The 20,204-nt window shown below is 41.8% G+C and overlaps 2 protein-coding genes across 4 annotated transcripts in view; one reads left to right on the top strand and one right to left on the bottom strand.

Moving 5' to 3' along the window:
• LOC146626871 (C-terminal-binding protein 2) overlaps positions 1-2,103 on the top strand; it is a 96,640-nt gene extending 94,537 nt beyond the window's left edge. For all 3 annotated transcript variants that reach the window (XM_085361484.1, XM_085361485.1, XM_085361483.1), the window contains one exon: positions 296-2,103. In XM_085361484.1, coding sequence (XP_085217610.1) covers positions 296-476 — 181 coding nt within the window. In that variant the 3' untranslated portion in view covers positions 477-2,103. The remainder of the gene's footprint in view (positions 1-295) is intronic.
• Positions 2,104-4,384: 2,281 nt separating this feature from the next.
• zranb1a (zinc finger, RAN-binding domain containing 1a) lies at positions 4,385-19,839 on the bottom strand. Its single transcript, XM_085361486.1, has 10 exons — positions 19,522-19,839; positions 18,213-19,065; positions 12,779-12,966; positions 11,624-11,777; positions 10,665-10,736; positions 9,781-9,979; positions 8,982-9,102; positions 7,394-7,523; positions 6,232-6,461; positions 4,385-5,205 (listed from the first exon to the last, which is right to left on the bottom strand). The coding sequence occupies exons 2-10, from the start codon at positions 19,039-19,041 to the stop codon at positions 4,990-4,992; spliced, it is 2,139 nt and encodes a 712-aa protein (XP_085217612.1). The 5' UTR covers positions 19,042-19,065; positions 19,522-19,839; the 3' UTR covers positions 4,385-4,989.
• Between the last annotated feature and the right edge of the window lie 365 nt (positions 19,840-20,204).

Genomic DNA, 20,204 nt, shown 5'->3' with positions numbered 1-20,204 from the left:
CCATCTGTTGAGTCTCCCTCTCTTTCCCCATCTTGCACCTGTTTCATGTTTAGTCTAATCTGGCTGCATATTTTTCTGGACATATTAATTTTATTCACATTAATTTGGACCTTTCTGAATCTGAAAATTCAGCCTGAAAGCTAAGTAACTCTTAAACACGTTCCTGAAAAGGTGGAAAAGAAGCAGCAGTTTCACTAGATGATGAGGTCTTTGCACAGAATCCTGTCTTTCACGGTTGTACGTGGGGGTTAGGCTCGTGTCGGCACCACTAACCTCTGACCTTTTCCCTCCCCAGATACCCGCCAGGTGTGGTTGGAGTGGCTCCGGGCGGCATCCCAGGGGCTTTAGAGGGCATGGTGCCTGGTGGGGTGCCCATCGCCCACACCTTGCCCTCTGGTACACACCCCTCCCAGGCCCCATCGCCCAACCAGCCCTCTAAACACGGCGACACTAGAGAGCACCTCACCGAGCAATAGCAGCAGAAAGGATACATACGGCAGCATCTCATCCGGCCTGTTGACACTCAGAAACAACCAATCAAAGCAACTGACCAACTGGGACCAAGAGACAGTGAAACGACACAAGCGGCTGCCTGCTAAAAATCCAGCCAGCAACTGGGAACAAAAGAAGTGTTCCGGGAAATTTGTACTTTTAACCCTTTTAGTTTTTACTCTCTGTCTCTTTGGGTTCAGTTACCGACTTTACTCTTTGATGATGATGTATTTTTGTCTTTCTTTGGGACATGCCTATGATTGTGGACACAGAGTCCAGTGTTTTTAGTGCTCCGGGATTACCCGATGAGACTCTGTTCAGCTGCCCCCACCGTACCACCCACCTCAGAGCTCATGGGAAATGTAAGCCCACTTCTAAACACACCAACTGAACAAGAGAAAAAAAAAAAAAGAAAAAGAAAAACCTTTGGCATCATACGTTACTGGATCGTATGACCCCTGACAGCGCTCCTAATCTTCCCCGCCTCTTCTTCACCCAGCTCCAATCCTCATTGTGTAACAAGTGTGTGTTATTTAGGCCCCCAATTATGCCTCAGAAGAGAATTATTATTAATATTTTTTTTTTTCTTTTTATCCTCAGTGTGAATGACTAAAAATGGATTATCAGCTTATATATATTTATCAAATTAAAGAAAAAGATTGTTCATCAATTATAGTAATCAAAAGTGGGCTTTAACCCTTTCCTGGCAGTGGTACATTTGACACCTGTCACAGCTGGAGTTCCAGCTTTTCACCACTAGAGGGCACTTGTACACAGTGTGAGAATTTTTGAGTTTTAAGTGTCTCCAACTTACTACTTTTTAAAGCAGTTGGTGATTAACGTAAAGCCATTCATTAAACACGTAACTGCAGCTGAAGCTTTTGAAAAGAAGTTATTTTGTACTTTTAGTTCCTAAAAGCTCAGCGATGCATCCAGTTCTCTCCAGAGAAGCGTCTGATGGCTAACTAATCATAATGGCAGTCTTGTTAGACATGGTGACCCAGTCCCTTCTGTGAGCACATTTCACACTGAAGACAGGAAAGGGTTAAATTCAGCATGGTTTCTTAATGACTCAGGAATAACACTTTTTTTTTGCAGATATTGTTTCTCCTCCCGCCCCTCCCCCCCGCAAAATAATTGTCTATAAAAGGAAAAAAAGAAAACACAAAGACTGATCTGGTTCGTCTGAATATTGAATATTTCTCTCCATCATCCTCTCCATCGTGGTATTTTTATAAAAAGGACACATTCACACATTTTTTTGGTGTTAAAGAGTTTTGAGGAGTCCTGTTAGATTCGTATTGCCTAGTTAAATGTTCCTATAACCATAGTCCTATGTGATCCCCCCTCTCTACCTGCTCCTTAATATTTCCTTTGTTCTAATGAAGGCCAGGTTCTTTGGGGCATCCTGTACTCTGTAAGAGCAATAGCTGAAACTCTTATTTAGTGTCCCAACAATAGCAGAAGAGGCAGCCAGCAGTATGTTTTTGTTTTTAGTGTGAGTATTTGTATTTGTTTCTTGTACAAGGTGAACATTTAGCATTCAGTGCAGTTCAAATAAAAAAAAAAAAAGAAAGAGAAAAAAAAAAAGATAAAGATACGATTCTGAGAACCAGCCGTCTGTACTGACTTCTTGATTTTCATGTAAAACAAGTTTACTCCCTTGTCATGTACATGCACTGGCCGCTTCATTAGGTACACCTGTTTGTTAACTCAGCAAATGTCACAGCAAGAAAATAATCACATTTAGCCATGTACAGTCAAGATTGGCCTTCAAAGGCCCAGCAGAATGCAGAAGAAAGGTGATTTTAGTAAGTATATCAGTAACTACTGATCTACTGGGAATTTCCCCGTACAGTAGAGAAGAAAGGTGAGTGGCACTTCTCTGGGTGAAAGTGCATTAATCGTGCACGGAGCATGCAGGAGAGCATCTCTGAAAGCGCAACGCATCGAACCTTGAAGCAGGTGGCGTACAACAGCAGAAGATCACATGCGTGCTGTGTCTGTCTGATAAGAACAGGAAGCTGAAGCTACAATTTGAAGATTTGTCAAATTGGACAACAGAAGAAGAAGACTGGAAAAATGTTGCCTGGTTTGCATGTCTTGATTTCTGCTGCAACATTTAGATGATAACACCAAATTCCTAGCATGGATCCATCGTTCCTTGTATCAGTGATGGAGTGATGGGATATTTTCTTGGTACTTTTTGGTCCTGTTGGTACCAATTTATTATTGAGTAATGCTGCTGACCATCTCAATCCCTTTCTGACCACAGTATACCCATCTTCTGATGGCCGCTTCCAGCAGGATAACACTATATCACAAAGCTCAAGTCTTCTCAGACTTGTTTCTCAATGTGACAATCTGCTGTGCTTGTCACCAGATCTCACTGCGCACCTTTTCAGATGTGGTAGAATGGGAGAGTCACATCATGGATTAGCATGAACGTGCAGCCAACAAATCTGCAGCAACTGTGTGATGCTATTATGTCAATATGATCAAAATCTCAGAGCACTGTTTCTAATACAATTTTAATTGTATGCTATGAAAAATGAAGGTCATTCTGAAGGCAAAAAAAGAGTCCACACGGTATTAGCATGGTGTACTTCATAAAGTGATCAGCAAGTGTATATTTCATAATTATGAAAAAAAATAAAATAAAATAAAAATCACAATATCAGGGCTTTATCACAAGTGTAAAGCCCCAATACTTGGTGGTGGTGGGGGGGGGATGAAGACAATACTGAAATAGAATGAAATCCAGTATTTGGGGCTACAAGAAATAACTTCTTATTGAATGAAAAACAAAAACAATCTCACATTGTTTAGTCCCAGAACAATTAATTTAAAGGGGAGGGGGGGGGGAAAAGGTCTGTTTTTATAAACCTCTCTTGATCTAGTAATTCTGTAAGTTTTAAACAAAATCCTGCTGAGGGGGTAAAATAACAGACTGTATATAAAAGATGAATGTATGGAACATAAGTGAAAAGTACCTTAAACCTGCAGTTCTTCATATTGCCAGCAGGGGGAAACTCTTTGGCTACAAAAAGAACCCTGCAGGTTAATTAATATTAAAAGTCTTATTCAGAAATTTAAACTTTAATAAAAATTTGTATTTAATTTTGTCTAAACTGTTGTTTTGCACGTTGCAAATTACAGCCCACGTCCGAGTTAAAAATGATGATAAAGCTAATGTGGGGCCCATCTTGTCCTGAATGTGTAATTTTCTTGGCCAAATTAGCCCCACTATCAAGCACCATGATGGCCAAGATGTAAATATTCAATTTGAGCCTTTACAACATAACTTTACTAACCAATAAGTGATGGTACCGAGGCTAAAGCCATCTTTTATATACAGTTTATGACATGCTTCTAAAACTAACTGTGATTTGCACTATAGAGAACTCCATACTGCAGTGATCCTTCTTATATTTAGATGATGTGGGTGCACAATGTGAACATTATTGGCTGTGTCCTTGTGTGCGATCAAACATTCCCGATCCACCATCACCCAGTGACTTCAGCTATAACAGGAAGGAAAAGCAATCGTGCGTGTGTGGCGTCACCAATTCAAACAACGAATTTAACAGTGGGAATTAATGAACAATGCAAGTAAGTAAGTAGGTGCAAGTGAGTCAAATTTAATATTAACGCTGTCCACTGAAAGAGGCGGGGCGTTTGGTTTTCTTTCCCCCACCAGCATCATCACCACCCCCCACTCAAACACAAACTGTGTCACACATAGAAATGTCAGTAAGCCTGTATGTCCTCCCCCCCCCCCCCCCCCCTCACAGAATTTATGTATAATCTGTGCAAAATAAAATACTTCAATACTTCAACTGAAAAGATCAAAAAAAAAAAAAAAAAAAAAAAAAAAAAAAAAAAAGCAACCAAAAAACAGATAAAACGGGGCAGAACAAAGGGTATCGCCTCCGCGTGCCAACTCTTCTGAACAAATAAATAAATTCAACATCAAATGGGGCTTTGTAGAGGGGATCAGCAATCAGGAAAACAAGTGCTCTGTAAACCTTAAACATACACACACACACACACACACAAAAAGGATTATCATCCTCTCAGTTTGAAGCAAAAATTTCTGTCAGGCAATTCTGTATAAATGAACTTTGCCATCTAGTGCAGCTTCAGGATTTCCTTAAATACAGTATATTTTTCCTATATGAGCTATTACTTCTCTCACGGTGAGATAATTACCTTGACAGGAAGCATCAAGATAACCGGTAAGGACTATAGGGAAGCAAACCAAGTGGACTTGCGTTCATGGGAGCAGTAATCAGGATTCTGTTTGATGGTGCTGGTATCTTCTCTACCACAGAGCTCACAGAACACATGCATTATTACAAGTTAAAGATTTACATTTTTGGAGAAACGAGGGAGGGGAAGGGGAAATGTAGATAGCAAGGTAGTCTCTCCCAGACCCTATAATGTCCATTCCACAGATTTAAGAGCTCTTTTCTCTCTTCTCTACTTCCCCCTCACTCACTCATCTTCATCGTCCTCTTCCTCGCCATCGGAGAGAGAGGCACAGGGGTGGATCTGGCGGTATCTGTCCAACCACTTCTCCACCATCTGGGTGACCAAGGGGTGGTTACGGCGGCGAGAGCTCTTCTGCATGGCAGCCAGCATGCCTCCTTCTGTCACGCAGCAGTCCAGCCATTCCCTCAGCAGCTTTTCCTGCTGCTCCTCGTTGCCCATCTGAAGTCACACACAAAACATGCTATTAGTAATGTTCAGATACACGCTTTCACCTCACAATAGCACATGTTAAAAGCTTTCCTGCATCAAGACTAATTTGCAAAAAACAAAGCTAAAACTGGTCTACAGCCAAAATCACTGAAACTAATGCTAAAGATTGTTAATCGTTTCACGAGGCACTGCTACCAAAACTGGAATTTTTATTACAAAGGCCGCTCCATCCAAACTGTAGATTCAGTTTTGATGAAATGCAACAAGTATTAAATACAACTGGTAGATTTTTCATATTTTAAGATTAATGCAGTTTTAAGTACTGTGACTCAGAAATGGTACAAGTGAAAGGCTTATAACATCTGGTAGTGCGCTACATTATTACATGGTCACATGGTGAAACCAGCTTGTCTACAAGTCAAAATACACTGGGTAATTGATCCAACTGCTGTTTCTTCACATCCCAACATCCCACCTACACATAATATTTTAACCTAGCCTTGTAGACTGGGCTTTAAATGCAGTCAGCACAGTTCTTTTTGGAAATTGAGCTGGCATAACCCTGCTAGGCTTTCTAATATTCTTCATTAGCCGCTACAGTGGATCAGCCGCCTCCATAATCACACTATCCCTAGCATCCTCGTCTTTCATGCCACCCCTCTTTTTATCCTCCTTCACTACATCCATGAATCCTCCTTCCCAGTAGCTCAAATCAAACACCATCCCTCCTCTGCACATCTCCAAACCACTATACCTAAGCTGTCCCCGTGATGTACTAAATCTTAATCTTGTCCATCCTGGTCACTCCCAATAAGAAAATAAAAATTAGGACCTTTGTCTCCTCTGCCACCTCCAGCTCCGCCTCCTCTGTCAGTTCCACCCCCCGCCCCCCCAAAAAAGCAGTAAAGTTCAAAAATATTTACAGTAATACCAAAATACACTTCTCAAAATTACCCAATTACCTGCTTTTTAAAGTTAAATAAAAAAAAAATAATTAACAAATCTGCAGTTTTACAGCACAACCACAGTTCCTACCTCTTGTGCAGACAGGAAGTGAATATGCAGCAGCTTCCTTTCGCTGTCCACCAATGGCAGGAAAGTGACTGTGACATCGTCGTCAGTATTGAGGTTGGCGCCCGCACCGCGATTGTCGTAGCCGTCGTTCTCCATAGCCACCAGGGCCGAGAAGTGACCCCGTGTGTAGCCCAGGGCAATGGGGCTCTTCCAGCAGAAGCTCTGCTCCCATAACAGAGGCAGGTACACACCTGAAGACACACAAACTAGTCAAAAGGTGCTGCACGCCACAGCACTCGAGGCATCGGCCAGGAACAGGCTCGGCAACTGTTCGCTCAAATTGTGTGCAAATGTCAGCCGAGGCCGAGCGCACTCTCAGATTTGACCTGACGCTAGAGGCGGCTGCTTTTTAGCCCGCTGAAAACAACCGGTTCTTTGTGAGCAGAGACGAGCCCCGCGGTGCAGCCTGATGCTCTGCTTTTTCAGAAGTGCACCCGCCCTCACCCCTCTGGCTTCTGACAGGCCAGCTTCCAGCTCCAAAAGCACACCAGCAATCACTAAACACTTAGCGTGCAATGTACACAAAAGCTATGGTTTCAGTCTACACACATAATTACCGTAATTAAGGCAGGCCATCATAACCAGGATGCACCCTAAACGGAACAGATACACAGCGAGGCATCACAGACCATTTTATTTATTTAAATTATCAGTGCAGCACACCGAATGAGGTCAAGATATTCTGGCAGCCACGCACTCCAGCTGTGCTCACTCTGCATCTCATACACAATAGCCTGTCTGTATGAGTAATTCTAATGGCCTTGTTTCATGTGGTGTTGCTGCAGGTGTTTAAAGCTGGCTCACGCCATGATAAATGTTAGAAATAAACAGCGAAGCTCACCGGGGTCAGTTTATCACAAATTCCACTCAATTTTAAAAAGTTCTTTCTGCTTAAATTAAATATTAGCAGAGCTGTAACATAAGTGACTACTACACCCTCTACAGTGCACACACGAGGGTCCAAAGCTTCACCTTTGATAGTCACATCAATAAATATTAAGAAACATACTGATCAGCAAGTGTCAGTACTCTGTTTCCATTTTCCCCAAGATCTGACACCCTTTACAAGTTCAGGATCTGAGTTGAGAACACCGTTTTGTATTACAGCCACACGATGCCTCACCTTGAAAACGAGTGTATCCTAACGTTTCCCCACGGAAACTTTTGTAGTATTTCACTCCGTAGACTATGATGGGTCTTCGAAGAATATGTGCAAGAACAAAAATGTGGGTCTGCTCTAGGCTGGCCCCGGGCTAAAAAGGAGGAGAAAAAGAAAAAGCATAAGAATAGTTAGGCATTGTGATCATACTGCAAAGAGAAAAGTATCTTATGCGCGAGTATGAACGCTTTTCTTTCCTTCTCATTGGGCACATTACATAAGCACTTTTAAATATTCTACTGCTGCAATGATCTATCGCATAAAAAGGGGTTTCAAAGTTTCAGCCTTGTGGGATGGGATTTAAAAAGCTTGGTTTTTATCCTTCGGCTCTCATCTCTCCGTTGCTGTCAAAGCCTGAGACGAGGTCATCGCTTGGTAGCTTTTGCTGTGTTTGTTTGTGCTGCTGGTAGAGTGGCTCTAAGCTAAATGCCTGTAAATCCCAAGGTCACATGCTGGGGAGAGAGAGTGCTGCTTCAGCAGGCGTGCCGGTAGATCAGCTGTCTACAACTTCATCTTAGGGGATCAGCAGTAAATTGCTTATGTCCTATCTGTCATTCACACATGATCCACCATGCACAGTGCGACCCTTCCGACTGTCTTTTCCCATTTAGACTAATGCACATATATGACAATAGTTCATAGTTTCAGTAGCTTGTGCTTTATGCAGACCTTTATTTCCTCAAATAGAGTTGTTTTAAAAAAAAAAAAAAAAAAAAAAAACGTGGTCGAGGTCACTGCAGCAACAGAATCTGACAAAACAGCAAATCAATAGCTACACTAACATATGTTTTGCACTTCTGGTGGTGTCGTGAAGTTGGCAAGCACAATTAATCTACTTGCAACTGCGGTGTCAGCCTGTTGAATTATATAACCGCACGCCCGTACTGACGAGATAACCTATCGGCCTGTTTGAGGCGGCGGAGTGAGCGTTGTGCACGTAACACGACTACCCAGTGTTAGAGACCAGATGGAAGAGGCTCCACGAACAGACTGATTGTGTTCATGTCAAGATATTAAGCAGATCAGCTTCTAGCTTTGAAAAGACTGTTTCAAATGATTTCAATGTAAAAGGGCTTATTTAATTGATATTTGTTCAACTGTATTAATTGTGCATATTGAGTTTCTTTGAGGGTAGCTGTTTGTAAATGACAGTTTTTGAGTTGAGTGAGCAAAATATAAATGCATCCAACTATCTTATGAGTTGCCTTTCCTTGATCAAATACAGGCGATACATTGCAATTTTGATGTTTTCCCACAATTATTGCAATATGACTCACACGCTTTTGCTGACTGGAGTGCTGCAAGAGTCTAATGAATATGCAAACAATGCAAGAGAGGAAAGGGACTATTGTTATGTAAATATTTTGGAGACAGACGTTTTGGGTCATAAACCTTCCCGTTTTGCCTTTGTTAGTGCATCAATTTATACATCATTTTCCAGCTTTTATTTCTTTTGTAGACCAAAAAATAAAAAACATTTAAAATGTACCACTGTCTTTAAACTCAATGGAAGTGAAGGTAGGCTGTAAACCAGAGACAACAACATAATTACCTGGCTGGCCAAAGACAGAATGAAGGCCCAGTCTTCCTGCCACTGCTCCTCTCTGAGGGAGAAATGTAAACCAAAGCTCTGCGAGTACCATGACTCCCACTCCTTCCAGCGTGTGTAAAACCTATTTTTAAAAAAAAAGAATATTATTATACTATTTTCAAAGCTTATTGAATTAAAGGTGACCTCGAGCTCAGCCTGCTTGTATAGAATGGATTACTTTATGTATCCATTTACAGAGCTTCAAAAGAGCTACACTTTAAGTGCCAGAGGTCTTAATTATACATAAACAGAACAATCCACACACCTGCAATGCTCATTAAAAGGACTTCTACCCATGTTTTTTGTCTTGTATGAGTGTAGTCTATAGGCATGTCCTCTAGAAAGAATATTCTGTTATACACCAGTTTGAAAATCTGGATTTACAGTCACTCGTATTCCAAGAATATAGCAAAAACTTTAGAATAAATATAATTATGATGTAAACAGGTCATAAATTCACAAAGAAAAAAAAAAACAAAGTGCTTGTGTTAAAGTGAATCGAATCAATACAATAAAGTCTAATTAAATAAAATAGCATAACTTGGTAGAGGGGGAAATGATGAATGACTTTTTTTTGTTGTTTTAATGTGTCCAGTCTTGTTTGCAGTTTATTTCTTTCAGTTCGTCTGCTCTCGCTTTGTTTTTATGCAGATAACACGAGGCCATTTTTGAATATGCAACATGAACTGAGAGCAGCCTGTGAAAATTTTCAAGTGTCAAGTATCAGACTACAGGAACTGTGTAGGGCTGAGCCTCTCACCAGTGGGAGCAGTCGTGCAGGCTGTCGTGGAGAGCCTTGCGGAGGACAGAGTCCTTGTCGTAGATGCCCCAGGTGGCCTGCAGAACAGAGTCCAACAGGCAGTCTCCGGCAGTGCGGTTCCACAAGGCGTAGAGGCGACTGTCCAGGCGTGTCCCCAGCTCCAGAGACCAGTTGATAACAGGAGATTCCTCTTCCAGTTCTACAAACAGATATAAATGTGCGATTGGGTGTTGAGGACTCCAAGACAATAACTAATCAAGTTCCGTGTTGTTGCAGTGAAAACACAAAAGAGGAACTTGTGGCTGCATTTATTTTCTCCGCTAATATATTTGATAGTTTAATGAAAAGAATCAAAACAAAAAATTGTGTTTCCAAAAACTCAGCATAGGATTGCATAGATGCTGCGTTAAGTGTTTCAGATGTGCAGCTGCTGCAGCCGCTATTTCCGCAGGGACAAAATGCAAAATGCAAAACCTGCTTTTCTCTTCCCATCGTGAAATATTATTAAACACATCTCCCTGAATATGCAATCATATTCTGCACCAGAAACTCAAGGCAGCTCTATCCAGTAGCCCACTTTAAGGTGGCTTAAATGGGTCATAACACTCCTTTTATATCTTCGTTGAAACACAAAACACACACACAGCTGCACTGGGAGAGTGTCATTAGATAAGTATGTGGGAGGGAAACTAGTGAGCTCAATTAACCTAATTAGAAAAGGAAAAGAAGACGAAGCAGGAGGTGGGGAGCTGATTGAAGACAAACACAGGCAGGGAAGATGCTAGTTTAAAGTCCCTTCTATTGCAGGACGTGAATGGCTGAAAACATGCAACTGGACAGATTGAGAATATGACACAGGATATAAAGAATGACATCTTCAGTACCTTTCTGCACATCTCGATCTAACACCTCATCAAACAACTTCTCCTGGACAGCAGGCGGCAAGTCTTCTATATCTGCAGAGAAACATGGGAAAGATAGGTTTTCATGCTCGTTATAACCTAATGGTAGACAAGGCCGAGGGCAACATAAATGCTACAGTAATGACACACAGAGGGGATGTTCTTCACTGGATGGCATTTTGTCAATGGCACACTGTAAATACAAGCTCTGTGTATTGAACTGTGCACACACAAAGCCAGAACACTGGTGGCTGTTCTCTGGTTCAATAGTGAATGGCACTGGCTTTGTCTGAGAGCAAGAGAGACACAAACAGACAAAGCGAGAGAGCGAGTGCCCTGCAGCTGGCCTCGGGCCAAATTCACTCTGTAGTGAAATGCTTGGCATTAGACGCACACACACAAAAATTCGAATTTATATGCAAAGGCTTCATAATCTTTGCTCCCAGGGACAGCAGCAGGACTAGATCAGAACAGTGGGTGTTCTTAAAAGTAAAGTGCATGTCATTTCAGTGAAGACATAATGCCACAGGGACGAGCTGATGTTTCTCTGAGCAATGCGGCGGGGTCCTATTCTTACACTCAAGTTCACACATTGACAATTTAGACATTTATACTGTGTAGAAGAAAATTCTACAAAGAAGCCATGAATAGAATCCCAAAGAGCACAAAAGTAATTATTTCCCCGTTGCTTGCTTCCAGAGTAAATGGAGCCAGTAATATTCAGTGTCAGACATGACAAATATTAAGACTGGTTGTTGGGGTGGGAGTTTAATCTGAGCTGTTTATTGAGGCTACAGGAAAAATTATATATTTCTGCGAGCACAGGCCCATAAAGCAAAACTGATAAAGGGATAAACAGGAAGAGAGGTTAGATTACACGCACAAACACACACCAATAAAAAAAAAAAAAAAAAGTGGTATAAGCATTAAGACCCAAGTACCTGCGGGCAGAGTAAAAGTGACCAAGTCGGTGAGGAAGTAACAGGTGAAGTCTCCTTTACGTTGACGTAGTGAAGATGCAATCTCTCTGCGGATCTGCTCCGTCAGCTCGGGACACACCATGGAAGGGATGCACTTGGCTGCTTGCTGGCTCACCTTATAGACATGCACACAGATTAAAAAATTTTATTTTACAATGAAATTAAAAGATTAAATGAATATGTGAACTTTGGACTATATAACTAAAACTAAGCTAACTTATCTACACTTAAGATACGTCTGCAAATGTACTACCCCAAAAGATTTGTTATGCTAAATGCTTGCCCTCCCAAACTGAAAATTCAAAACCGCAAGCTCCACCCACGACATTATGGTAGCGCGCCAGATGTTGTCCATCAGCTGCAGCACGCCAGGAGGGTTAGCATCAAAAGCTGGGCAGGCACAGTGCCAATTCTATTAAACAGAAGCATTGTAGTCACCCACACTGCATGCCGAGTGTGAATGCGCTGCCATCCTGTGCACTCAGATACACTGTGTCTTCTCTTGCTCACAATTTTGTTTGAATTGTCAATTCCAGTTTTAGTAGTATTAGTGAATCTTCTCAAACAGAGACGAGATCCTTGACACATACTCATACGCCGTTGAGACATGGTTCCCATGCATTTCACGCAGCACAAAAGAGGAAGTTGGTCCACCTTACCCACCCAAGCGTTTTTCATTCTGGGGATCAAACTCTCCCATGCATAGTAAAGACCTGCCTTTCTATGCTTGCCAACATGCTTCCTGTGCCTTTTCCTAATCACTGTTTGCTCTCCGAAATCACATCAACTCTTATCATGCCCCATAAGAAACAATGACAGAATAGCAGCAATTCTAATACCCCCCTAATTCTAAAAAAGTGCTTTTCTGCTGTAATTCTATGCATTAAGAGCATCTATTTTTCATTATATAGCACACTTGGTAAGGAGCAATTATAAGCGGTTGTGGCTGATAATGAGAAATACAAAAAAGCACTTAAAAATGAAAAGTTTCTGTAACATAAAGACTTTACAGGCATGTTAGAATTTTTAGGATCTTTTTATAAAAACTGACATAAATCCTCTTAAGATTAAAAACTTATAGCAAATTTTTGCTCAAAGATTCAAGACTATGCTTACCTCTGTTAGCAGAATGGCGAGCATGTCCTGCCTTTGAAAGCGAATAGCCAGATGTACCAGAGTGAAGCCTACATCAAAAGCTGAGGACCGATTAAGGAGCTGCACCTCGTCTGCAGTGAGCTGTCGGGCAATGTCGCCACCGGATGACTTATAAGCTTCTACTGCCGCCAGGTCTCCCTCCACAACGCCTGCAGGAGAGGAAGGAAGGAAGGTAGGTTTAAAAAAAAAAAAAAAAAAAAAAAAAAAAAAAAAAATCAGAAGGAAAAATAATGGAAAACAACTGTTAAAAGTGATGAATCAGTGCCTAAATATTGCTGACACAGCTTCTTTTCTAGGATTGTGTGTAGCGAGGCTACCAAACTTTAATAGAGTGACTCATGTCAACATAGTCGGCCATTTATGTCATCACATGACATACACATTCAAGTGCGGTGCATCGATATAGGGAAGACTAAATGATACAACACAAGCCATTTAACAGCACTACAAGTCCAACCTCAGAGCTGACCATAAAAGGTTCAACACCTTTGTAAACATCATAACCCAGCTGCAATGTAGCCTTTATTACTTTGGATTAGTATTACTTAGGCATACTGAAACAAGCAAGTGTATTCAAAAGATAATCAAAAGAACATACATGTATCAGCAAAAAAAAAAAAAACAACAACATTAAAATCCATTTTAAAAATGGTTTAGATATATTTTTTGGAGCAGCTTCAATCCCCATGTCTGTTCTTGTAGAAGCAAGATGTAACAGACAGCTTTAAATGTGCTAACACAACATCGCAAATCACAATTTATTAATATTAAAACCTGGGAGAAATTTGTAAAACAAATTCAACTAGAGGAAAAATTAAATAGGGCCTTGATGTCATTCGACAGCTCTGATGACCTTTAGATGTAGCCACGAGCTAACCGAGTGCAAGAACAGTTATCACACTGTCGGGCTACTACATAGCAGAACAGACAGAGCAGTGTAGCTGTAATGTGGCGCTATCAGAGAGCTGTGTAACACATAGGACAGTGTGTTGAACCTACTAGTCTCAACATCTGTTATGAGTGAAACAGCCAGGTAGCAAACAGGACACTGGAAGAGCTGCTTTATTTAAACTGGCTGCCTTACATCAGGATGTTCTCTCAGGCAGGGAAGAGGACAGTTGAGTGAATCTGGACTAAAACATTCCAAGCATGACCCTTCTCATTTTACACATACTGGGTGACATTTTGCAAACAGATCTATAAATACATGCAGAATGATTTGAGTTGCAATAGCTGTTGCTATGCGGGAGACCTCAAAGGAACTCAAGAATGCGGTGACCCGTTTTCAGTGAATACAGGCAGTTTTGCTAAATTTAGACTTAGATAAACAAACCGTAAACCTTTGTCAGCGTCAAGCTGAAGCTGTTGATTTACTGGTCGATCTATGTTCCTACCCTTCCCTGTGGCCGTGAGCTCTGGGTAGTGACCCAAAAGAACTGATTGCTCATTTCCGCTGCTTTTATCAGCAATCTGCAACTAGTGTACCCTTAGAGATAGGATGACGAGAATGGCAGTTCGAAAGAGGGTCAGTGTTCAGGCAGTTGACTATGATACCTCCTGGATGGCTCTTAGTTGAGGGGATTCTAGCATATCCAACTGGGAGGAGACCCAGTGCAATCCTAAAACATGCAGGAGAGATTACGTTTCTCACCTGGCTGTCTCCCATGACATCACTGATTAGACTGCTGCATCAAGTCCCTGATAAACGGGAATGGATAGATGGAGAGATATCCTACTGGTTAAGGCAGCTAGGTTTGCAAAAAAACAAAAAAAACCCCAGACCTTTCTTGTGTGACTCATACCAATCTTTGTAATATAAAACAAAAGCAATAAAAGAGAAGTTATGAAGACTTTCTAAAAACCGAGAAACAAGTAATTGGATGGTCAAGTAATGTGCATTGGCATGGTGAGCAAGCATTAGTGCAAACCAGATTTCTCGACCAGTATTAGGGCTGCCACGATTAGTCGACTAGTCACGATTACGTCGACTATCAAAATCATCGACGACTGATTTAATAGTCGACGCGTCGTTTGAAGCTTTGTAAGATCACAAAAGACGCAGGAATAAGTAGTAGAATTTAAGAGTGCAATAACGGACTGAAACAGAAGATGGCAGCACTGCATGTACAAGGATGCCAGCTGCTGTTAAACCCCGAAGAAGAAGAAACTGTGTCCTAGAATTCATAGCGTAGCCCAGCTCAGTTTCCAACAATGGTGGCAGCTAGTTAGCTTTAATATTACTCTTATTATTCTTTCTGGGTCACAAAATAAACGTTTAACATATTTTCAGGCGAGAATGTAACTGTATAAACCTCAAATATCTGCTCAGTTTATCAAGACACCACATATTTTCAAAAGCGCTTTTCGGAGACGTCTGTTACCCACTAGCTCGATAGCTAGCCGGGGGCAAGGCTCACTAGAGCCCGTGAGAACACCGGACTCCCAGCAAATAGTTTTCAAACCCACTGCCGTCTTTCGCTACTCAGGTTAAATATATATAAGGCTACGTTCACACTGCAGGCGAAAGCGCATCAAATCCGATTTTTTTGACCCTATGCGACCCATATCCGATCATGGTATGACAGTGTGAATGGCACAAATCCGATATTTTCAAATCTGATCTGGGTCACTTTCGTATGTGGTACTGAATCCGATACATATCCGATGTTTTAGAAAGCGACTGCTGTTTGAACGGTCAGGTCGCATTAAATCCGTCTTTTACGTCACCGACACAAGACAGACGCCAATTATCAGCTCCGGAGAAGCACCCGAGAAGACATCGTGAACGCTTCCTGGCCATCCAGTGTAGATGTCAGTGAAACTGTTGGGAAGACATCGTTGGAGAAACGTGAACATTTTATTTGTACTGTATAATCTGCAGATTCTGACAGAAATCTGCAACTATCCTTTGAAGCACCGCTCCTCTAAAACAGCAATAAGGATAATTATTAGGTTATTTACATTATTATGTAAATAACAAAATAACTTAAAGCAAAAATTGGGAAACGTAAAGTCCGAAGTCTTTATATTAACGGCCATCTGTCAAACAATACTGTTTGGTCTGGGTCTAAACAGAGCGCGTTGTGTGTGAAGTCTTCTTTTGCGCATGCGGGCCACTTTGAGCGTTCACACTAGAGCGCGTTTGCTGTCGCATTTTATTTGTAGTGTGAACACGCAGACACAAAAAAAAATAAAAATCGGATTTGATCCAAAAAAAAAAAAAAAATCGGAATGAGCAATAAGACCTGCAGTGTGAACGTATCTGCAAATTTCATTCAATTTTAATAAACTATCATCTTGTCTTTATTTTTAGTTAGCACATACCATAAACACTTAAAGCTGTAAGCTAATGATAGTTATATAAGAGCAGATGCATGCTAGTGCAATAAGCTGTACGTTTTACGTCCAATAAATGCATGATCTGATTAGTTGACTAATCGCAAAAATAATCGGTGACTAGTCGACTATCAAAATAATGGTTTGTGGCAGCCCTAACCAGTATTTTATCTTTCGGAGCGCTGTATGGGTCCTTTCATTTAATGTAAATGAAAACATTTAAGTTTTAGCAACTGCAACCCATTAAAAGATTAGGCTATGTAATATTCGTCCCCATAATGACCCAATCACCCAGAGATGGGTCATAGAGGTTTTTAGGCATGATGGTTTGTGGTTTTATCCCAACTAGAACGCCTCATTACGCCCTCAGTGAACTAACATGTCAGAATATTTTGCCTTTGCATGCTTGACAAGGTCAGCTTCATGAGAGCATGTCTGATCCCAGCAGTGCCTACAGTCTGATCAATGCACATCATGCAGGTTGTGAAAGACTTTGAGCTAATATTGGTCTGCGCTTAACAAATACACAGTCTGACATTGTTTCTCAATCAGCTGCTCCACAGTAACCTATGGTTATCTAAAAGTAATGTGCTGGAACAAATGAAATCAATGTCTGTTTGTTTCTCGATATCTCTCACCATAAGTACTACAAAGTGGTGGGCTTGCATTTTTTTTGAATCATCTGAAAAATTCAGTTCATCGTCGAGATTAATTTAATCTTCTGAAAGCAAAACAAACAGAGGTCCTTGATAATGTTTTTTTCTCCCACACCACATTATCAGGAACCGCATCGAAATATAAACAGAGCGGCAACAGCAAGAGACACCAGTTAGGTTTTTCACTGAAACAAAAGAACCATAATACAAAAACATGTCCGCTTCCTTTTGTGGGAAAGCACAATCAATGGGAATCATCTGATTTTGGCTCTTGTACGGAGCACAAAAAACATTAAAGTAGAACTGCAGGAACACAGTAAAGTGAAGTGAGATCGTGTTTTCAGACCTGAGGAAGTGCTTGGCCATAACATACTCGACTCAGGCACTTCCTCCACTGACAAACACTTTGAAGAGCACATGCGGTATAACCGTAAAGAGTCAGAGACATGGTATGAAGAAGAAGAAAAAAAGGCTCAGCCATATTTAAAGTTAATACATGAGTCTTCCCATGTCTTTAAGGACAGCGGTAGGGAGAGGGGAAAAAAAGAAAACGACAAAAAAAAAAAAAAAAAAAATACTGCCAAGTTCAATCAGTGCAAAGGTCAAGGGGGCGTTGATCATGTGCTGCACTCATGTTTTTTTTTCCTTCTGTTTTTTGTTGACTGTTTTTAATGTCCTGTCAATGTTATTTTTACCTCTTGGGGGGCTCTGTTCAGCACATACGCGTCACTGTTTACAGGGTCTATTGACTGTGAGCCAGGAGACTCTCTGCTCCATGGGCTGCACTTGCACTACGCTGCCCAGACGGCCCATTCATCCCCACCAGCTGGGAAGCACTCACACCCTCTCAGTTGCTCAAAGATGCTCTCAGAGCCCAAGTAAAAGCACTGGGAACATCAGTGGTGAGTTGGACCAAATTCCTACTTTCCCTTTTACCACATTTTATGGTTTTTTCATTGCAGTCAGCAGTATTTACCTGATGGCACCGCCCTATGAAATAACACAGCAGGAATTTCTTCTGTACTCTAATATTTGGAGACTAAACAATGAGTCATGCCGTCACTCATTTATAAAATACAAAGTGGCTCTTAGTGCTGTGCAACCTTGGCACTTTGCAGAGTGATGCACCATCTGCAATGTAATAACACAGAAAATGTGTTGCATTGGGGACAATAACTGCCACCTCTGTCTGGAGTACAATGCTTTGCTGTCGCTTAGCATGACATCACAGACACACAAAAAAAGTGTTGTTATAAGAAAAACATGACATAGGAGAGTGTATTCTTTTTAAACAAAATTAAGAAACAAGCACATTTTCACATCATTCATTTGCTATGAACCAACTGATCTCCTAATCCATGCAGAAATTACATGTAACGTAGAAAGGAGGAAAAAAAACTCACCAGCACATGCACTAAGAAACAGCCAGTCAGTTTTCTTCATTCGGTTCCTAATCTGCTTTAACCTCTTGAAGTCGACTTCTTGTTCCTCTTTGCTCATGGCTCCAGCTGCAAGCTCTATCCTCTGGAAATCCATAGTGACATGATCTTCCCTCTTGGGCATAGGAGGGGATCTCCTTTGCCCCTGGCCTTCGCTGCAACTGCCCCTCCACCGAGCCCTGTCTTGCTCGTTGATTACGGGTGAGGGCTCCGCAGACTCGGCCAGCTCTATGGCTTCTTGGTTGTTGGGCCTGGGGAGGGCACACACCACACATTTTGTAGTTCTGGGCCAGTTCTGGTAAGTGCAGGCGGTACATGTCCAGTGCTGCTGGTGGGTGTTGAGTCTGTTTCTGTCATTATACTCCTCACAGGTATCCACAGGAGAGTGGAGAGCAGGGCGGCAACCTGCATTGGAGCCTGACGTCTGTGGGGACTCAGTGGGGCTGCTGGTCCTCGGGCGCTGACAGAGGCACTGTGTGCAACGGATGGCACGAGGCCAGTTCAGATAGGTGCACATCTGGCAGGACCACTTATTGGCAATCTCAGCCATACTGGGTGACCTGACTCTAGGCCTGGCACTGGAATCAGGACAGATGAGGAGGCTGCTGCCACTTTCACTTCTAGAAGGCTCCCACTCCAGCCCGGGGTCCAGATCAGGACTATTTTTGTAAGGTTCCTCTGTAATAATGGGTCCCCTCAACCTCGGTGCACGGCACATAGTACATTTGATTGCAGATGGCCAGTTTTCATAGGTGCAGTAGTCACAGGCCCACTTTATCCTCTGCTCCGTCATTGTGGACTACTTTAGTTGGATGCACTGTTGTGAAAAATCCCGTTAGAGTTGAGACATAAACAATAGCTCTGCGAATAATCTCGAATAAGCAGGTGTTACAAACCATTGTGTTTAGATATAAGAATTCCGTCCAGCATATGCTCCAGCAGTTTGTAAACTAACCTGCATCTGATCGGGCACATTCAATGACACACTGGCAAGATTACATTTTAGAGTGTTTGATTTGAATCCTTAATAATCCGTAACTCTAAGAAGAATGGTTAACAGCGCGGTTTTAACTCATCTGACTAAAGACACTATTGCGTTACTCTGCAGTTGTGTTTTTAGTCTTTAGCTTTAGCTTGCTAGCTACTGAGCTAACCTCCTAGCATATATAGAGCTAACTGCCATCAAATCCAACGATTAACGCGCACGACGGAGCATACAGTCATGGAAAAGGTCATAATTTCATTCATGTGAAGAAAAATGTGATAATCTTACCGTTTCGTGACTGCGCTGCGCCGCCGAAAACCACAACAAACCCTTCTCGTTCACTCCCCCTCCTCCCCTCCTCTCCTCCTCCTCCGGCTCAATCAAACCTTTCCCAATCCGAATGATTTCGACTCCTCTGCCCTCTCACATGTTTACCTTCGTGGACTCGTTAACCACTGGCGGAACAAAGCAATCCCCGGCAAAGCCTGGAACACCTCGAATCATCGTTTAAATCCGCGACTCTCCGTGGTTTACATTGCCTCCGTGTTGTTTAATGGCGGCGACAGCAGACAAATGAGTAGCAGAGCCAAAATAAACGCTGGCCTGCCTCCGTCACCAATCATCTGGCTGAGTTCTCAACGTGATTGGACAAAGGTAAAGTACTGTGTTGCCTTCAGGAACGTCCGGAACAGTCAAAACGCCCTGGGGGGTTTAATTTTTAGGACGCAGAAAGAGTTGATAACCACGTCGCTGAAATACTTTGCATATTTTGTCGATTTTTAGGCACATTGCACTAGACAAAAACATGTTGATGTTAGTCATGCTAAGACATTTGCGATTGGATAGTTTACACATCCCCAAAGATTGGGATAGAAAACTGGATTACATAAATATGACATTATCCGTATGGATATTAAATCCGATATTTATAAGCAGCATAGAAACCATGGTGAGTCTGTAAATTGTTTAAT

The sequence above is a fragment of the Diplotaxodon limnothrissa genome, linkage group LG8, assembly GCF_057381915.1.
Source record: "Diplotaxodon limnothrissa isolate DT_005_m linkage group LG8, D_limnothrissa_male_GT1.1, whole genome shotgun sequence".
In the NCBI taxonomy this organism is placed as follows: domain Eukaryota; kingdom Metazoa; phylum Chordata; class Actinopteri; order Cichliformes; family Cichlidae; genus Diplotaxodon; species Diplotaxodon limnothrissa.
This window is presented reverse-complemented; position numbering and strand designations above follow the sequence as displayed.

Coding starts and splice junctions, on each gene's coding strand:
- zranb1a (XM_085361486.1), bottom strand. CDS start 19,041: ATGACGGAGCAGAGGATAAAGTGGGCCTGTGACTACTGCACCTATGAA. Junction 9,980..10,664: donor AGATCGAGATGTGCAGAAAG/GTACTGAAGATG, acceptor ATCTGTTTGTAG/AACTGGAAGAGGAATCTCCT. Junction 5,206..6,231: donor ACTTCCTGTCTGCACAAGAG/GTAGGAACTGTG, acceptor GTGTGACTTCAG/ATGGGCAACGAGGAGCAGCA.